The 20,555-nt window shown below is 46.5% G+C and overlaps 1 protein-coding gene across 1 annotated transcript in view; it reads left to right on the top strand.

Annotated features, from left to right (window-relative positions):
- Window positions 1-20,555, top strand: part of STAB2 (stabilin 2) — a 165,803-nt gene that overhangs the window by 62,395 nt on the left and 82,853 nt on the right. Inside the window, exons 16-25 of the mRNA XM_043562355.1 lie at window positions 3,313-3,366; window positions 3,666-3,746; window positions 5,624-5,776; window positions 8,502-8,564; window positions 11,459-11,545; window positions 13,096-13,182; window positions 14,514-14,625; window positions 16,547-16,727; window positions 18,780-18,873; window positions 20,114-20,272. Of these exons, the coding sequence (XP_043418290.1) occupies window positions 3,313-3,366; window positions 3,666-3,746; window positions 5,624-5,776; window positions 8,502-8,564; window positions 11,459-11,545; window positions 13,096-13,182; window positions 14,514-14,625; window positions 16,547-16,727; window positions 18,780-18,873; window positions 20,114-20,272 (1,071 nt within the window). The remainder of the gene's footprint in view (window positions 1-3,312; window positions 3,367-3,665; window positions 3,747-5,623; window positions 5,777-8,501; window positions 8,565-11,458; window positions 11,546-13,095; window positions 13,183-14,513; window positions 14,626-16,546; window positions 16,728-18,779; window positions 18,874-20,113; window positions 20,273-20,555) is intronic.

Genomic DNA, 20,555 nt, shown 5'->3' on the forward strand with positions numbered 1-20,555 from the left:
GGCTCCCCTAGGAAATTATTAAAATCTTGAGATTATATGGCCGCGCTGAGTACATGGCTTCTTATATGATACCATTTAAAAAAAATAATATTAAAGGAGTTCTCAGACACCTAACCAGCTACACTTAAAATTAAAACAAAACGTTTTAACTAGAATTGAAAAAAAATCAACCTCCCTGCTTTTCTGTCAAGCAATTTGGCTCAGAAACCTCTTATCTTCCTCTGTCCTCATAACTCCTTCCAGCTGTGGCTGGAGCTGGCTTGCTCTGGCTCTGGAGAGTAGATTGTGAGCCTCTTCCCAGCTTAGTTCAGTGAGATAACCTTGTAGCTTGAAATTCTCACCTATGGTAAGAATATTACCGTGACAGAAATTGGCCAACTCTATAAATCTGGGCTACTTTTTTCCCCCGTAGAACTGATTTACCAGGACACTACTGCTTCTGGCTCTCGATCTCCGTGTTCTCAAAGGCAGTACTTTTCTGCCCACAAAGAATATAAAAATTTCAAATCTCTTTTTTCTTAGCCCAAACTGTTCTTCTACTTTAATTCCTAGGTGAGGGATAAAATGATCATTTCTGCTCTTTTCTCAGGTCCAGAACCTGTTCAGTTAAAACTTCTCAATCTGTAGGAAGGTCCTTCTCTCTCCATGCATTTTAATAGCATCTTTTAGCTTTATTTCGGGGAACAACCTCAGCTGGAGACAGTAAAGCCCCCATCAGCTAAGCCAGTGAAATGGAAAATAAACTGATTTCATTAGAGGAATGGTTTCTAATTCTGATTTTGGAATGCCGTGTTTCCTTTCCAGTGTATCTTTCTGCTTCTCCCTGAGGCAAAATTTCTGTCCTGAAACCACCCTATCCCCACAGAGACCACAGCTACTGATTACCAGCCCCAGTTTGTGACTTCATCACTGAACTAGGCAAAATGAAAGCAGAGGATACCAGAGACTGGCCCTTGCCAGCTCACAGATACCCTGCAAGTAAAATGGGACAAAGGGAGGTGAAATGAAAGAGTTGAAGGTCACATTAACAGTTTGGTAGAAAACCCGCTCTCTTTCTGCCCTCGCATCAAAAGGCTTGGTTTTTTGTTATTTTTACCTAAAACAGCAGGGAGGAAGCGAATGTCTTCATAAGGGAAAGGATGCACTACACCGACAGGCTCCCCAACACCAGCAGCACCTGGACACACATCCTGTCAGTTTGAGCCGCGCTGGACTGAATGATGACCTTCATGGCTCCCAGCCATGGGACAGGAGACAGGCTCTCCACAATGGCAGGAATGATGCTCATCCATCCCTTTGTCCCTTGTATTCTCCTCTTTCTTGTAAAAAGGATCCAACACCAATGAATTCGTAGGGCTTTAGAAGTGAATTACCCAGCTGATAAAGGCTTTCCTACAGAATCAGAGGGTTGGAAGGGGTCCACACCAGGCCCGTTCTCTTGCAGGTGAAACCGAGACTAGAGGAGCTAAGTGGCTAGCTCAAGGTCACAGAAGCAGACTCGGGATTAGAACTCAAGACACCAGCGTCCAGCCCAGTGCTCTTCCCAGGACCTCTTCCCCCATTTAACTTATTGGTGCAGATGTTTACACAGAGTCAGCTGTGGGTCCTGCACTGTACCACCTGGCGACGCTGATTAATAAGCCAGACAGGCCCCATCCCTGCCTTGCAAGAGTTTGCAGCCCAGTTTGGGCTGACGTTCCCCAGCGGTCCCCACTTTTTCTCACATTTTCTGCCACTGAACGTCCAAACTTGTAATAGCATCGCATCTGCCCCCAAGCCCTCACTTCTGAGTACCATAAAGCAGCTGCAAGGGGAAGTGAAGACCCAGAGTCAAAGTGACTTGCTCAAAGCCATGCAGGAACAGAGCCAGGGCTCCAGAAAACATCACTTCCAGGGCTGGCTACCTGGTGTTCAACTTGAACATTCTTACGGTAACCCTGCTCTGCGCATACTGCCTTTGGCTTATAGATGTGGTGGCCATGCAATCTATCATCCACACCGGGACACCTGAGAGCGAATGGGGCTGCCAAAATAATAGGTGTGAACCAGGGCCATCCCAGACAAGCCAGGATGCTGCCTGCGGGTAACTCCCCTGGCACAGGGACCAAGAACAAATGCAGAAGGGACTCTGAGTGAATGGAAATCAGATTCAGCAGGGATTTCTTTTGGCCTGGGACTTTTCGCTATTGTAACGTGTCCCTAGAATGGTCAGCCTCTGGAAGGTTACTATGATCTTGATTCGTGATCCTCCTCCTGTCCAAGCCAGAGTAACCATGGCTGTGCCACGTGAGAAGCAGAACTCAAGGATGGTGGGGTCTGGGTGGCTCAGTTGGTTCAACAACCAACTCTTGGCTTCAGCTCAGGTCATGATCTCACAGTTCATGGGATCGAGTCCCATGTTGGGCTCCAAGCTGACAGGATGGAGCCTGCTTGGCATTCTCTGTCTCTGTCTCTGTCTCTAATAAATAAATAAACATTTTCAAAAATAAAGAAGCAGAACTTAAGGGCTATGAAGCTTCTAACTCTCAGCTCTGACTCTACTGGGAGATTGCAGACGTCCTGCAGCAGACCGCCATGGCCACTGGTCCCCAGAGAGAATGGTTCCCCATGCTCCTCACCTCTGTATGCTCTCCCCACGGCACCACTGTGGGGACCTGCTGATGGTCCCAAGGCTCTCTTTTTCCCTCTGCTGCTACAGTTTTTCCGAAGTATGAGAAATCTTGGAAAGGGCTTTGAAGGAGAGATGACCATGTACCATGGTAGCATAGAAGGGGAAAATGTCCTGACCACATATTCCTAAGGATTGTATATTCCTAAATAACCATTATGTGGTCTGACAAGCAGGCATTTATTTATAGAGAAAGAAAACAGAATCCTAAACTGAGGCTCTCTTAGAAAATCCAGAATGTAGCTTTAGACACTCAGAGAGGTAATGGAGCAGAGTGACTGAGAACTTCTTAGTCTTATACCCTAAGTTAACTTTGTGACCTCTGTTGCGTCTTTAAAACTCGGTGTTATCACGCATAAAATGAGTTGATAGCAGTCCCTCCCCCATAGGTTTTTAAGAAAATTAAATAAAATGTGTGCATAATGTTTTTAGAACAGTCCCTGACACAAAGCAGGGATTTGGTGAATGTTAGCTATTTGCAGATGGGGTTTTTCTCACCTTCCACTTCCCAGTGAAGAGTTAATGGGTCATTTATTTTTCTTATTTTTTATTTATGTGTCTAGAGTCACTGGAGGAGGTACCCACAAGAGGGGGAAAGTTGTGTTTTCTGCAATGACTAAAGAAGTATTTTGATTCCTTTGCAGGGATCTCGGAAGCTTCTGGAACTCGTCAGATACCACATTGTCCCATTTACTCAGGTTGGCCCCACTTTCCTGCTCTATTTTTCCCTGCTTTCCACATATCTGACCCCTCTTAAATTCCATTATTACAGTGCTAGAAAATGTGTGACAATTGTTCTTTATCTGTAGCCCTGAGCATACCCTTAGCAATGAATAGTGAGCCTGTTATCAGAGAAATCCTCAAAGCCACAAAACTCATGACATCAAAGCTCCCATTATTTATTTCATAGACTTCCAGGCTATTTTTTCCCAGTGAGAACTTTACAAAATCAGGGCTCTATGCATTGCTCAAAAAGTCTCTATTGTTCTCTTTGCAGCTTGAAGTGGCCACTCTCATTTCAACCCCACACATTAGGAGCATGGCCAACCAGATCATACAGTTCAACACAACCAACAACGTAGGTGAAAATTTTATAGCAGATGTCATGACTCATATGCATTTATGCTCTGCTTATGCTTGTTCACCATGTTATCCTACCTCTATGCTAACTCGCAGGCTTACAGTCTTTATGATTATTTCATTCGCTTGCCATTTCCTTCATTTCATTATTTCAATTCATTATTAATTTGCTGAGCAGCTACATGTGTGAGACTCTGAACTAGATGCCAAGGATAAAGCAATGAAGAAGACAAGCTTACATTTCAGCAAGAAAAACAGACTTTAAACAAGGAATTAGCAGCCAGTTAATTATTTAATTATAATTGTAAGAAGTGTCATTGTAATTATAATGAGAGCTTACAATAGGAGGAGGCTGTACCAATCTGGGGGTCTAGAGGTCCTCAGTGAGGGAGCAATGTATTAGCCAAGCTTCAATGGATGAGTACAGTAAACTTGGTCAGAGATGAGTAGAAGAGAGTTCCAGGCAGAAGGGAGAACATGTGCAAAGGTCCTGAGGTGGGAGGGAACATGACTTATTCAAGAAACTCCGTGAGGCAGTGTTATTCCAGTACTTCTCTGAGCTAATACAGCCAAAGCCTGACAGCATGCAGATAATGGTTCTTGTTGATTCACTGTTGATGATGATGATGATGACGATTCATCTTTTCTGTATCTACCGAGTTGCAACTATGTGCCAGACATCATTCTGGGTCCTATATGTAGCCCACTGAGCAAATAGGGAAAAGTCTCTAGCTGCATGGAACTTTCATTCTAGTGAATAGGATGACAGACAATAAACAAATTAAGTAAGTAAATAAAACACAGCATCTATTAGAAAGTAGTAAGTGCTAAGGCAAACAAACAAACAAGGGGAATATGAAGCAAGGGTGGGGCTGACATTTTACATAAAGTGCCCAAGAAATCCTCATGGAGAAGAAAATATCAGGGCAAAGTCCTGAAGGAAATGAAGGAACAAGCAGCATGAATATCTGGAGGAAGGAACATTCTAGAGACAGGAAACAAAGGATATTCCTGGATGAGAAACAGCAAGCTCATCATGGCTGGAACTGAGGGGTTGAAGGAGGAGCGGTAGGAGAAGTCAAGGCAGTAGGAGGGAGAAGGAGAAGTGGGGTCAGGTCACACATGGCCGAAGAACTCTTTACTTTAAATGAGATGAGAGACCGTGGGGGATTCCAAGCAGGGCAGATGACATGATGGGATGCATGTTCAGGAAAGGCTAGTCTGGAGCTGATCACAATTACCCAGAGGAGGACGATGGTGACTCAGACCAAGGAGCAGGGGTGTGGGAAGACGTGGATGCATTCTGAAGCTATTTTGAAGGAATCCTCAAGAGAATTTGCTGATGGATTAGAGGAAGAAGACTCCTGAGCTTCTGACTCGACCCCCCAGAAAGATGGAGTTGCCATTAATACTGCAGGTGGAGCAGATTTGGGGCGAGTGGTGTGGAGGTCAGAATTCTTTGCTAATCTATTCATTTTCTGCTCCCTGCCTACAACATTAGCAAGGGCTTGTCTGGTTTGATTTTGGTTTTGGTTTTGGGGTGGGTTTTTTTGTGTGTTTTTTTTTGTTTTTTGGGGTTTTTTCTACTGATGTATCCCCAGCACCTAAAGCAGAGCTTAATACAAGGTCAATAAATGTATCTGAATGAATAGATCCCCAATTCGCCAACAGAGAGGTAAAACAGTTACGCCAAGGTCTCTTAGCAAATACATTATAGAGCTGGAATATGAGCCCAGCCCTTCTCATAGCAACCTTCCACTCAAAAAAAAGTTAAGTGATGTTGAAGGCTCTTTAGAGAGGTTGCCACTACTCAGCTCTGCCTGAGGATTGCTGGCCCTGCAGGACCGAACAAGAGATGTCATTGCTTCTTTCCAGGGACAGATTCTGGCAAATGGTGTAGCAATGGAAGACACTGAAGTCACTGCCAAAAATGGTCGAATCTACACCCTGACTGGAGTTCTTGTTCCTCCCTCCATTGTGCCCATTCTGCCTCACCGATGTGATGAAACCAAGAGAGAGATGAAATTGGTAAGGAAACTAGAAAAATAAAGAGGGGCCCCTAAACAGCCCCACAGAGTAGGTAACATTCTTTCCTCTCACAATTCTCAGGAAGCTGACAAGGAGAATTTCACCACAGGAGACTCATTCCAGAGGGGTTTCCGCCTCCATGAAGAGGCAGGCAGACCCAAGGTCCTATTTCATAAAGTGTGAATGAAAGCTCCACTGGGGAATTTTCCACAATGATCGATGCCTCCCAGCTATATTGGCTTTTTAGAGCTGCCATAACAAACTACCACAAACTCAGAGGCTTAGAGCAACAGAAATTTATTTTCTCACAATTCTGGCGGCCAGTGGCCTGAAATCAAGGGATTAGCAGGGCCGTGCTCCCTCTGAAGGCTCTGGAAGGGAGATCCTTCCTTGCCTCTTCCGGCTACTGCTGCCTCCCAGTGATCCTTGGCATTGGCTTTCTTCCCTGTGTAGGTCACTGTGTGTCCCCTTCGCTTCTTTTAAGGACACCAGTCATTAGATTCAGAGCCGACCCTAATCTAGTATGACCCCATCTTAACTAACTACATTTGCAAAGACTCAATCAGGAGAACATGAATTTGGTGGGGAACACTATTCAACCCACTACCCTTGAAGAAGCAGGATCAATCCCTGTCTCTGTCACCTGGGACTACCTTGCTCCAGGCCCATAGCTTTACTCTAAGAAACTTAAAATAGAATTTCTTCTCAGGGAGATGCTCTGGCCTCACCAATCAACCATCTTTCTGTTCTTCTTTTCAAATACCAAACTTTCTGTTTGCCTAAGAGCTTGGGTACCCTCTAATGGCCTTTCCTGTTTCCATAGCAACTTATTTGGTTCAGCTGCTTCTCTTCAAAGCACCCCAAATTTCAACACTGCTGCACATGTAATCTTTCAGTTCCCATGGAAACCATACCCCCAAAGTTGCAGCAATAATAGGTCTGGGACACTCAATAATACTCTTCAGGACACTTCAATAATGCTTCAATGATTGTTCTCAAAATATCCTTGGAATATGGGCATTGAACAAGGAATAATGGCCTCATTTTATAGGTTTTATTTATTCCCTCTTCTTGTCGTGAAGGCTGGAAATAGCCAGTTGGACACCTGGCACAGGATTGTGGCTGGCTCTTCTGATATGTTTTAGGATATTGTGATGGGACTAGTCCTCTGTGCCCTTCATATACCCTAAGGAGGATTTGATTCAACTCTGAGCACCGCCTTTTAAGAGAGGCAGAGAGTCACTTTCACGGCCAGTTTCTGGCCGTGATTTATGCTTGGTTCATTCTCTGAAAAAAGTTTTGGCAGGTGCATCACCTGGCTTGGGCAGGGGTGAAGATCAGAATAGGCCAGCTGAGAATAGTCTCATCTTCTACTGCAAAGGTGAAAGATTTAGGAAAATAGGGCCTCTGCCAGAAAGACTCAACAGGAGTCTAATTATTGACTTCAGAGCTTCCCCACCCCAAGCAGCTGCAACTCAATATGCGACTTTGAGAGGCAACCCAAAGGATTTTGGTTTAATAGGGGAAAGAGCTTGCCAACACCTGCCTTAGGATAGTCTTCTTTTACTATTTTCTCTGGGTTTAAGGCCAAATCTATATGCTCTACATGATTTAGGATGGTTTCGATGAGGTCTATTAAAAGTACAAATGCATTCTCTGTGAAATATTTAGGGCAACACAGACTAGGAGAGGCAGGCAGTGTCTAGAAGTCTCAATTTTCACCAGCTTGAACCCATAGCTGCCTTTAGGTATGTATGTTTAGAGGTTTAATTAGTAATTCTCTGTTCTAGTTAGAGCCCCCGCAGGAAACAGAACTTATCCCAACAGTTCAAATGAAGAGACTTTAATGAAGACGCTACTACAGAGAGGTGGACAGGGCTAAGGAGACAAACCAGTGATGCTGGGGCATCCAAGGAGAAGTAATGGCAGGAAACCATCACCACCCAAGACCAAAGAAGTGAGGAGGGAAGGGACTGGAGGTACCTGAACCCAATGAGGGCTGGAAGGATGGAAGAAGTGACATCTATCAGGAGCTATAGGAATGATATCCAAGCAGAGATGTAGGGAAGAAGTACCTTGATCTCGCCCTCCTCCTACCCACCAGTCTCCTGCTGGCACCTCACATTGGCCAAGACCAATCAGAAGCTGGCAGGAGAGGCTGAGAGACCGTTCTTTGACGTCTACCTGCTGGAGCACAGAGCCCAATAGAGAAGGTCAGAGAATTGATCTGGAAAGATTTGGAGGCACACACCCCTCTCCTTCCTCCTGAATTCAGAACCAATAAAGCAAGAAGCCCAAGGGAGTGAAAGGCAGAGATTCAACATTCAGCTCCACTGGTGGGAAGCTAATTGGAGAACAAGGCCATAAGTGTGCAGCCAGCACTAATGCGTCACCCCTAGCAGGTGGACAACTGTAGTGCCTCCCTGCGGATGGGCGCCTTACATGGCACAGAGTCAATCAGAAGCCTGAGGCCGGTGGACCTACAATCTGACCCTGAAAGCGGGGGTGGAGTGGGCCACTCTGAACAGGCTGAGCTCCAGGTCCCAATCCCTGTGGCACTGACTTCATTCCTCGCTGGGGAGGCATCAGTGGGGAGTGGAGACAGAGGCCTCGAGTGTTGAACTAGTGGAACCCCCTCCGTAGGAGGGACACATGAGACTGGATCGGGTGGTCCCTGCTCCCTCTTCCAGGGGTGCCTGTACTGATCCATTGTCTTCCCTTCCAGGGCACCTGTGTGAGCTGTTCCCTGGTGTATTGGAGCAAATGTCCTGCTAATTCTGAGCGCACAGTGAGTGTGACAGCTTCATGAAACCACACAACACCCAAGCAACCCCCACTGGTGGTGTTTCTCATCCTTTCTACCTTTCTTCTTAAAAGATATTAATTCAGGGGCGCCTGGGTGGCTCAGTCAGTTAAGCATCTGACTCTTGGTCTCTGCTCAGGTCATGATCTCACAGTTTGTGAGTTCGAGCCCCACGTCAGGCTCTGCACTAGCCGTGTGGGGCCTGCTTGGGATTGTCTCTCTTTCCCTCTCTCTCTGCCTCTCCCCTGCTCACTCTTTTTCTCTCTCAAATAAATAAACTGAAAAAGAAAAAAGATATCTATTCCAACTGGGGTAACTTCACACTAGCTCTTAGCCTACTATATGGGGGAGGGTAGACAGAGCTGTGTTTGAATCCTTGCTCATTAACCCTAGGTGCATTGCTTAACCTTTACACTAACTTCCTTTGTCTGTAAGTAATAATAATAATAATAATAATAATAACAATAATAGGATTAGCATAGATAAAAACCCAAGTACAATACCTAAATCAAGTGGCTACTCAGTAAAGGTTCATTCCTTCCCTACTTAGCCCTCCTAAGTTTGTTCGGGCGGGGGTGGGGGGTGGGGGGGGGGGGGGGGGGGTGCAAACCTTCACCATCTTAAGGTCTCCAGCTGGGCCTGAGAATTAAATTAACATTAGACGGATTAACAAGAGGAAAGTTCACAGCTTTAACATGCTCCTTGGGAGCCCCCTGAGGAAAATGAAGACACGAAGAAACGGCAAAACCCAAACTTTTATATAGTAGGTTGACTAAAGAGAGGCAATCGTGGAAAAGTCGCGAAAACGTACAGGAAGGCTCGAGGAAGTTCACAGCTATTTTAACAAGGTCCATTGGTGCAGGTTTTTCTTGACTTCAGCTTCCTGTCTCTGGTGACAAGATGTCTCTTGGGTCCTGATGCAGGGAGGGCATCTTTCACAGGACAGTTTGATCTCCTGTTTTCAGAAAGAAATGGGGAGGTCAGAAGCCAGAGTGTCCCTTTTCTATCTGCTGTTTTTCAAGTGCCTTGAGTCAAAATAATCCCTATGCCGAAATGGCCTTATTTGACACATTCTGCCACACCATACTCCTGTTTGCCCTTCCTAAGCATTTTTCTAGATAGAAATACAAAGACTATCAAGAAAATGATATTAGGACCATCAAACCCTTTTCAAGTTTCACCGAATTCTGGACACATCTATTGAGAGCTGGTTCCTAGAGCATAAAGACAAATGAGTTACTGTTTTGTTCTGGTTTTGTTCTTGTGTTGAGAAGCTCTAATCTAACAAGGAAACAGATAGTATATAACAATCCAGAATTCATATGTCAAGGACTCTACTGGTGGCAAAAGCAAAATGCTCCAAGGTAAAATTGATGAGAGAAATTTCTGCCTATAATTTTGTCCTAAAAGAGAGCATATCAACCAGAAGTTTCATTCAACACTAGCATAGATCACTAGGGAAGGAGATGAGATCTTTAACACAATCCTACTGAGAAGCACTTAATAAGGCAAAACGTTAAAATTAAATAGGCACAGCTGTTCAGGTATTTATTTTGCTCAGTACAGCCATCACCGCTGAGTCCTGCAGGATGCTGTCAACCAGGGAATATGGAGAGGGAGGAGAAAAGAGGAAATCATGTTGACTAGCATCAGTAATTGTTGTGTGCCAGACATTGTTCTAAATGCTTTATGTAGCAAACCTATAAGGTAGGTATATGATCATTATATCCATTGTGTAATCTGGGAATGAGGTAAGGAAACACAGAATATCTTGCACAAGGTCACACAGCTAATATGTGGCAAAACCGTGACTCTACATTGCCTCAGCCCAAGTAAGGAAAAGAAGGAGAGGAAGAAGGGGTAATTAGACCATGGGTTAGAACCAGAAAAGCCTCAAAACTGCCCTTCGCAGGCTCTTATGATCTAGACTTGCTTAATTATCCTGAGATCCGACAAGAGGACTGAATATTCCTTCCTCAGTGTCCTCAAAATTCCTTTATATATCTCAGATTTTAGGATTTTATAGTCCGTGAAATTCTCAGTGCTACCTTCTTAGCTTCAGCATCACGTTTCTCTAACATAAACTTTGAGCCAGGGACAAAATGCTTACGATAAAACCTGGGATCAGCATTATCGTCCCATTTCACAGATGAGGCAGCTGAGGCCCACAGAGACTACGTGACTTGCCTCTGCTATCCTAAAGCTAGTACATGGTAAGACCCATTCTCGGGACATTTTAGAAAAAAAAGATTTACCTGTCTGGGCCTCAGTTCCCTCATCTACAAAGAGGGATGAAAAATATCCACATGGAGTTAAAGATAGATGACCTCATATATGCAATGTGTCTGCCTTTAGTAAGTTCTCGCTGAAATGGGAGCTCTAGATAATTATGATTAGGCACCAGGGGTTACAGAGTGAAAAGTTGCATTTAAACCTGCCCCCCTACCCATACACACCACTCCTGATTGTAGATCTTTCTACAAATTAGAGAGAGACTCTCTACTGCCTCCAAAATTTCTATATAGCAGGAGCTTAGGGATGGCTATTGATTGGAAGGGGAGGCTAAGCCACATCCTGGATGAACAGGAAAGTGTTCCCTGATTGATTGGCAATGTCTGCTATGGCACGAGAGGAGATGTAAAGATAAATGTGCCCTTATTTGTGCAAATCCCGCCTGTATTCTACCAAGAAGGTAACCGAGGCCTAAAGAAGGTGACTGAGCTCTGGCTGGGAGCCACGTGGGCTGGCGTGCTCTGGGGCGCTTCCCTGACATCGACAGTAAATGGAAGTAGGATGTCCAGTATATGCAGAAGCTGACCAACCCCCAGAGGACCTCAAAACACAGACTCGGTGCATTTTTCCCATTGGCTTTCTTCCAGACGCTCTTCACGCACAGATGTGTCTACACTGGCAGAATAAGGAGCCTGAAGAGCGGCTGTGCCAGATACTGTAACGCCACTGTGAAGGTGAGGCCACCAGCAAAGGGCAGCTCCAGGGCGACGCTCTTGGGCCTCAGGGTCTGCGGGCTCACAGGTTGCTGGTGGGGCCTTGGCAATGTCTTCCTACAGGGGAATGGAAGGGCGGACTCTACATGGCGTCTGGGTCACCCCCCTCCCTGCATCCCTCTCTCCTGTGGCTCCCTATCGCCCTTAACACAGAGCCTACACTCCTGATGCTCCCGCACGGCCCATCCTCTGCCAGGGCTCCGACCTGTCTCTTACCCTCACTCCCACATCACAACGTGCACGCTTTCCCCTCCCTCCCTCAGAGAGCTCTTCCAGGATTGTCTTGGAACTGGTTCATCTTTCAAGTGTTTAACTCACCCCCTGTCACCACCCAATGCACAGTGGCCCCCCAGTCTCCCCTGACTTTTGTCCCCACCTGCCACCATTTCACTACTGTATTTTGTCTTCCCAGCGATTACAGATTTCGGAAACTTTCTTTCTTTCTTTCTTCCTTCCTTCCTTCCTTCCTTCCTTCTTTCTTTCTTCCTTCCTTCCTTCCTTCCTTCCTTTCTTCCTTTCTTTCTTTCTTTCTTTCTTTCTTCCTTCCTTCCTTCCTTCTTTCTTTCTTTCTTTCTTCCTTCCTTCCTTCCTTCCTTCCTTCCTTCCTTCCTTTCTTTCTTTCTTCCTTCCTTCTTTCTTTCTTTCTTCCTTCCTTCCTTCCTTCCTTTCTTTCTTTCTTCCTTCCTTTCTTCCTTTCTTTCTTTCTTCCTTCCTTCTTTCTTTCTTTCTTCCTTCCTTCCTTCCTTTCTTCCTTCCTTCCTTCTTTCTTTCTTTCTTTCTTCCTTCCTTCCTTCCTTCCTTCCTTTCTTTCTTTCTTCCTTCCTTCTTTCTTTCTTTCTTCCTTCCTTCCTTCCTTCCTTCCTTTCTTTCTTTCTTCCTTCCTTTCTTCCTTTCTTTCTTTCTTCCTTCCTTCTTTCTTTCTTCCTTCCTTCCTTCCTTCCTTCCTTTCTTTCTTCCTTCCTTCCTTCTTTCTTTCTTTCTTCCTTCCTTCCTTCCTTCCTTCCTTCCTTTCTTTCTTCCTTTCTTTCTTCCTTTCTTTCTTCCTTCCTTCCTTCCTTCCTTCCTTCCTTTCTTCCTTCCTTCCTTCTTTCTTTCTTTCTTCCTTCCTTCCTTCCTTCCTTCCTTCCTTCCTTTCTTTCTTCCTTCCTTCCTTCCTTCCTTCCTTCCTTTTTTCCTTTCTTTCTTCCTTCCTTCCTTCCTTCCTTCCTTCCTTCCTTCCTTCCTTTCTTTTTTTTAATTTGTGGTCTCTTCCTGGACTTGATAGACCATGGGCTGCATGAGCACAAGCCTTCATATCTCGTTCTCACGGTGCCAGAGCCGGGTTGGCATGCAGTCGGCCTTAGTACATGTGTGGTGAGCAGATGGCTGTGCACCAGCCATGCTGTCATCTGCAAGAGAGAAAGTCGGGCTCACACAGGGTTGATTATAATAATGGAAATTAAAATATACTTCCTTTGAGGAACTGGCACTCTGCTTGCGGTTTCAAAAGCAACATGCGTTTTGTTTCTCAGATACCAAAGTGCTGCAAAGGCTTCTATGGGCCAGACTGCAACCAGTGTCCAGGAGGCTTCTCGAATCCGTGCTCTGGGAACGGCCAGGTGATGAAAACTTTGTCATGAATGCTGAGGTTGACCTGTCCTAAGTCAAGTGGAAAAATAAGTTTTAAAATCACTAAACCAAGAAGTGTTACAGTGTCAACCACTACTCCCAGGAAGTACAAGAAATAGATCAGTTGCTAAAAGAACAGAAGGTTCTGCAGCAGAAGGAATCTGGGGACAGAGGGCAACAGGGGTGGGGAGTGGGGAGTCTGGTGGTGTTCCAGTGTCTGCTTTCCTGCTGCTGACCACTTGACCTTGGATAGCTCAACGAGGCTCCCTCTGACCCCACTTTCCTCTTATGGGAGGTAGCAGGGTACCCTGCATTGACCTCCAAGATTCCTTCCAAAACTAAGATTCTGTGATAATTTAAACAAACAAAAAAAAAGCACTGCCCAGCGATTGCCTTTTTTTTAAGTTTATTTATTTATTTTGAGAGAGAGACAGAGACAGAGTGCTAGTGGGGGAGGGGCAGAGAGAGGAGAGAGAATCTTAAGCAGTCTCCGCATCATCAGTGCAGAGCCCGATGTGGGGCTCAAACTCACGAACCATGAGATCATGACCTGAGAGGCAAGATCAAGAGTCAGACGCTTAATTGACTGTGCCACCCAGGTGCCCCTGGGTGATTGCCTTTTTCAACCCACCTCCACAACCTAGTAAAATGTAAAGGCCCAAATTTAACTCACCTAGTTTGGAGGCTAAACAAACAAAGGTAAAACAAGCTACGGTTAACGTGGGAAATTACAGATCTACGCATTTCAGAAACCCAGATCTGAAATATGCCCCTTTTGAGGGGAAGGAAAAACCGCACTCATGAGCGGGTTGAGGCGAGGTGAGGAGAACAGGGCAGAGCGGGTACTAATCAGCTACTGCAGTTGACGGCGGGAGGCACGGGGGCCCGACCAGGATGCGCGGCGAGCGCTGCAAAGCCAACCTGGAAAAGGCTGAAAAGGCAAAAAGTCTTACGCTGCAGGGGGAGACACTGCTGTCTGAAGTCATAAAGCAGAGCAATGGAGACAACGGCCAGCCTTCTTGCTGAAGGTCGGTGGCTTGTCACACCATCCCTCAAGCATTGTTTGCAGGTTCCCAGTGCACCACCGTGATCTCCTTCCTCCCTGAATGGCTTCCCTTAACGTTCGAGATCCCAACTCAGGAGCCCAAGCCTGTCACTGTTTTAGCATCCTACCTGATACCAATACAACTCTGCTTTCTACAAGGAGTCCCAAAGAGATGGAATCTGCACTCAAAAGAGTCAGGCCATGGCACGATGGCATCTGGGACTCCTTCACGGGTGAGCGTTGTCCTAATGCCCTTGGGGCCTCCTTTGCTCGCAGTGCGCAGATGGCCTCGACGGCAACGGGACGTGCATTTGCCAGGATGGCTTCCAAGGCTCCCAGTGCCAGTTCTGCTCAGACCCCAACAAATATGGACCCCGGTGTGACAAAAGTAAGTGGCACTTCCCAGGCTTCCTCCTGCTCCTCGGCCGGGATCCCTGCTGCACTGCAGCAAAGCAATAGTGCAAACACGCCCCCTTGGCTAAGCATTAGACAAAAATGCAGTTGCATAATCTTGAAAACATGCATCATGCTTTTTAAAATTGCATCATGTATATATTTAAGAGGAGAGATACATAGATCTACCAAAATAAATATCGATGTACGTTTCTTCACTAAGATTAGAACTTGAAAGAACAAAATGATTAGATCAGAGTTGCTGTGGAATCAAGCCGGCCAAAGTTAAATCCCCACGCTGCAACTGACAGGTTGTGTGACCTTAGAAAAAGTCTCTCATCGAGCCTCAATTTCCCCATTTATAAAATGAAGTTTGGTACCCACGTCATGGGTTTTTGATGAAGTCAGATCATAATTTAAGGCTTTAGCACAGAGCTTGCACCAGCAAGAAATCCGTAGATGGAGCTGTTACTACTCTCACTACTAACTCATCCATTTGTTACAAAGCACACAGCCCTTCCCCTCTCTTACCTTGTCTGATCTTCATAGCCACCTTTGAAGATGGCCAGGACATTAGAGCACAGCAGGGGCACGGCTGCCGATTTTAATCCACTGTTCTTTGTGCCAAATACGGTTTCTGCGGGAAAAAAATAAAGTTTTATTCCAAAGCCTACTAACGCTGGCATTTTTATGAGGCCAGTGGGGCAGGATGCCGAGGTCAGGGAAGGCTTGGTGGGGGCTGCCTATACCAACGTCTCTCGTCCCGCTCTGTGGCTGCCTGCCATCCCCAGTGGGAGAGCCTCCCCTTCCTTCCGGCCCCCTGTCCCTTGCCAATTAAGCCCTGGCTGGTTTAAAAGTTTATGAAAAGTCTTTTGTTTTAAATGCAGCTAATGCTTTTCCAGCCCTCTCACTCTGGCTCTCTTCCCTGTCCTGGATATTGGCTCCAAGCACCCCTCCCATCGCCCTCCTGGGGAGGGGAATCCCTCTCCCATCGCCCTCCTGGGGCAGAACCACAGATGCCTTCCTTTCTGATCTTATCCAAATCCCCAAATCCTTGCCACTGAAGTTTGAGAAACTTCCCCTCCTTCCTCTCTCTCCCGCATGCATTGGAGCCTGAGTCTGAAGCCCACATTGCAATTTTTAAGCACCTGTAATCAAAAGCAAAGTAAACAGCTCAAGTGGAAACTGGGAACAGGCATGTGGAACACCAGCTACTACACTGACCTACTGTGTCGGCACTTGGGCACGAACAGAAATGAAATTTGAAGGCCTAACTTGGAGTCCCTGTTTGAAAACTTAGCAGCAAGTTAAGCAATTTGCTTCGCCTCCCTGGGCCTCCGTTTCCTCACCTGGAAATGAGGATGATGAAAGCACTCACCTTCAGAGGCTGGTGACTGTTCATGAGATGGTGCAGTTCAAGTCTGGCCCAGTGCCTAGGACGAGGTCAGTGGACAGATACTATCAGTTATCCTGGTTTGCTGTGCTAGAGAGTGAGGAGCACGTGTCAGCTGCACATCAGAGGCCATGCTGGCATGAGAAACCCCTTCTACGGATTCCAGAAAGGTCAGAAATTTCCAAACTAAGCTCTCTAACCACGAAGTAAATGAAGGCCGAGTTCCTTGGCCTCTTTCACACACACACACACACACACACACACACACACAAAGCATTTCTGAGACTGTGTTATTCCCCTCCTTGATGGGACAGCCAAGCTCCCTGTCTCAGGCACACTGAGAGACACTTGACAAGCTAAGAAATAGCCCCAGAGCCTTCCCCAGATTCAGCCCCACGTTCTTCTCTTCTCTGTAGGCATGAGGGGCGGTGAGGGGAGGTGGTCTCTCTCCTCCATACCTCATGTGTCCCATTGCTACACTCATGCCCCCAGCCCCTCAACGTCCCTCTTCCTTCCCTTCCAGAATGTCTGTGCATTTACGGAACGTGCAATAACAGGATCGACAGTGACGGGGCCTGCCTGGCCGGCACGTGCAGAGAAGGCTCCACAGGGACGTTCTGCCACAAGCAGACCTCCACCTGCGGGCCCTACGTACAGTCCTGTCATATCCACGCCACCTGTGAATACAGCAATGGGACGGCAAGGTAGGCGCCACCCTTAACAGCCCACAGCCACTGTGCTCCCTGTAGATAGACCCCACCCATAACTACACTCTTTGCAAACAAAGCCCTGCTTTCTCTGGCTGCCAGTGTGGCTTTTGTGGAGAAAACCTCAGACTGAGCTGGGTTCACATTGCAGCACCCCCTGCTTTGAGACTTACCAGCTGTGTGACCGTGGGTAAGTCGCTTAACCTCTCTGAGTCTCACTTTCTTCATCAGTACAGTAAGGATGATGTTGCCTACGTAGCAGGGCACTGGCGATTATAAAAACTGAATGTAAAAGCACCCAGCACCAGGGCTAGCACATCACAGGTGTTCAGTCATGGAAACTATGATTATTATCACCACTTATGCAAAGAAATGAACATTTGTCCACCACTTTCCAACCCTTTAAAAATGCCTTTACTGGGGCACGTGGGTGGCACAGTCAGGTAAGTGTCCAACTCTCCAGCTCAGCTCAGGTCATAATCTCACAGTTGGTGAGTTGGAGCCCCACATCAGGCTCTGCGCTAATTGCACAGAAACTGCTTGGGATTCTGTCTCTCCCTCTCTCTGCCCCTCCCCAGCTTGTGTGCTCGCTCTCTCTCTCTCTCTCTCTCTCTCTCAAAATACATAAGTAAACTTTAAAAATAAAAAAATAAATAAAAATGCTTTTACTTCCTAAAGCCATTAATAATGACTCCCCTGTTAAAGGCATCTTATAGGAAATTGGCTCTTGGTCATTAGATCATGCAGTGGGCTTAGAGATGTGGGAGGGGCAATGTCAGAGGAGATTTCCCTCTCCAGGAAAATCTGCTTCAAAGTCAGTGACCACCCAAGAAATATCCTGGGAGATGCAGAGAATGTCTAGTATTCTTGGTCTTATTTTTAAAGCATTTTTCTTAATTTGCAATTGCGTAGTTACTTACTTACCTGCTTATGATCTGTCTCCCCCACTAGACCGTGGGCAGCGTGGGCCCAGAGACTGTGTCTTCTCCTCCACGGTGGTCCGATAGAAATGCATCTGCCTTGAGAGTTAGGATCTACATCCATGCATAAGTCAAAAATCACAAGTTATCAAAACTGTCCTTAAAACCTCTGAAATCACCCACAAAGGGCTATCAACATGGGTCTGCAGCAATACTATATAAACTTAGGTAAATCAAACAGTGTTGGAACCCATCAGTCTGGTTTTTTCATGCGGGTACCAGACTAAGTATTTTTTTTTTCCTCCAGGAGCCTTGATACATGAAAAACAATTCTATTTAAATTTGTGTGAAGCACATATGATTGAATTTGCCACAGTGACATGGGATAGGATGAAGCCACAGGCAACCCAGCACCTCTCAGAAGGGTCTCAATAAATTATTAGTGGAATGAAAGAATGAATGAACGGCGTGTTTGATAGTTACAATATCATGATGGGACATTTTGAAATGCGTGTCTGAAAGAAAGGGTGATGGGTCAGTAAACTATGTCCTCTCACGGAATCAGACGCCTGAGAGCGTCTTGCTCCAAAAAAAGAAAATCTGAGGGACCAGAGAGGGGAGAGAGGAGAGGTCTCATCTGACCGTCATTTTCAAGTACGCTAAAAACTATTGCATAGAAGGGACGGGAGTTGTTCTCTGCAGAACCACAGAGGCTAAGCTAGAGGCAGATTCCAGCCCTGTGGAAGCAGGAAAGCTGCCAGACGCGGGGCCTCACGAGAAGCAAGCGTGTTACAGGTGCCCTGCTAAAGGCAGCACCTGCTGATCTCATCTCCACAGCTCTGGGAGCGAGATTTTAGACTCTCGTTCCCGAGGAGGAAACAGTCTCCCAGAGGTTAAGGGACTCGTCCAGGGTCACACGACTGCTATGAGATGGGGCCTGGCTTCCCAGGTCTGACTGCAGACCCCCCGAAGTGCCCGTGACCACCTGACTACACTGGCTCCCTCCACGAGGGCAAACTGTCAAGCGCCTGGCCAGGAACTGGTTCAGCCCTGGCTGGCCGGCTTTCTCCTGGGCAGTGACTACTTCCACGTCTGGGGCTGAATGTGTGCACTCACTCTTCTTTCGCAGCTGTGTTTGCAAAGCAGGATACGAAGGGGACGGAAGCCTCTGTTCAGAGACGGACCCTTGCGCAGGATTCACCCCGGGGGGCTGCAGCCACAATGTGAGTGTTGGTCTTCATTTCCAAGCGGCCTGGTGTTTTAGGAAATCCTGACGGAAGGCCTTACCAGAAAGAGCGGTGTCTGATGGCTTTTCGTGTTAGCAGATTTGCTGGATTCCTGAAGCTTTGAAGACGGTGCTGGTGATTTCTGTGAGCTTCCATTCCTAAATCCACATGTGCAAGGGACGTCCCAGGACCACAGGAGCGCGGGTCTTTGGGCTCTTAAAAGCACAGCCTGAGGATCAGATATTGGAGATTGTTAGTACTAAACTACTGATTCAAATATTACAGCTTACAAGAGACGAGTGCACCTGATCTCATTTGCTCTTCCCTCCCCGCCAGCCCAACGGGGCAGATGTTCTTATCCCCATTATACTGATGAAGAAACTGAGGTTTGGGGACAATAATAGAAACTAAATTCTATTATTGGATATAGCCCAGAGGTATAGCCCAAGCCCACCGCTGCCTTCAGAACACCTTTTGATTACCACCACCAGGCCGGAGTCACCTCCATTCCTTACCCACAGTTTAGAACCTCTCTGGCCCACCCACCAAGTATTCATGGCCCACCCACAGCCACAGTGACTTGAGGTGGATCAGATCGAGTTTCTCCCATGCTGAAACCCCTTCAGTAACTTCTCTTGGCTCTGAGGGTGAAATTCAATGTTAATGCCTTGCCCCACCCCCACCAGATGCCCCTTGGGCTAGTCCCGCCCACTCAACAACATACCTAGCACCTTTCTCCTCTCCGTGCTGCCTTTCAGCCTCCTAAGGTGGTCATCCCGACAGGTCTGGACTTGGTACCATGGTTAAGAGCTTGGTCTTCAGCATTATAGAGACCTGGGTTTGTGAAGTTTTGTAGCTGTGTGACCAGAGGCAAGTTACTTACCTCCTCTAAGCCTACTTTCCTTACCTGTAACACAGAGACAATAACAGTACCTTCCTCAAGATGATGGCTTATACCAGCCAAACACTAACAACAGTCCCTGGCTCAATAAATGACAGCGATGTTCATGGTGATGGTCATTGGCTGGCCAACAACAAGCAATTCTGTTCCTTAAATCATCTCACTTTTTCTGTGGATCTCAGTGCAAATGTGCATATAGGATACAGTGCATACAGAAATAATTGTTTCTATTGCACTCCATGCAAACATGCGTTTCTAGAATGTACCTCCTTTTTTTGGCTTTTGGGATCATGGGGCTCTGAGGTTGCAGAGATTTTGCTTCTTTTCCTCCTGCAGGCAGAATGCATCAAAACCGGCCCGGGGACCCACACATGCGTGTGCCAGCAGGGATGGACCGGGGACGGCAGAGACTGCTCGGAGATCAACAACTGCCTGTTGCCCGGCACCGGTGGCTGCCACGTCAATGCAACCTGTTTGTATGTGGGCCCCGGGCAGGTAGGTGCCACATACTAGAGAGCCTAGAGGAGCAGGACTCCTGCAGTGACTTCTCCCCACTAGACACAGAAGCACTTTGGCTGGAACTTACTGCAGCTTTCTAATCCTTTGTAGTAGGGGAGAATGGGTTAATGGTCACAACAAACCTATGACGTGGGTACTTTTTTTTTTTTTTTTTAAGATTCTGTATGTAAGTGAGATCATATGGTATTTGTCTTTCTCTGTCTGATTTACTTCACTTAGCACAATGCCCTTGAGGTCCATCTATGTTGCTGTAAATGGC

Source organism: Prionailurus bengalensis, chromosome B4 (genome assembly GCF_016509475.1).
Source record: "Prionailurus bengalensis isolate Pbe53 chromosome B4, Fcat_Pben_1.1_paternal_pri, whole genome shotgun sequence".
Lineage (NCBI taxonomy): Eukaryota > Metazoa > Chordata > Mammalia > Carnivora > Felidae > Prionailurus > Prionailurus bengalensis.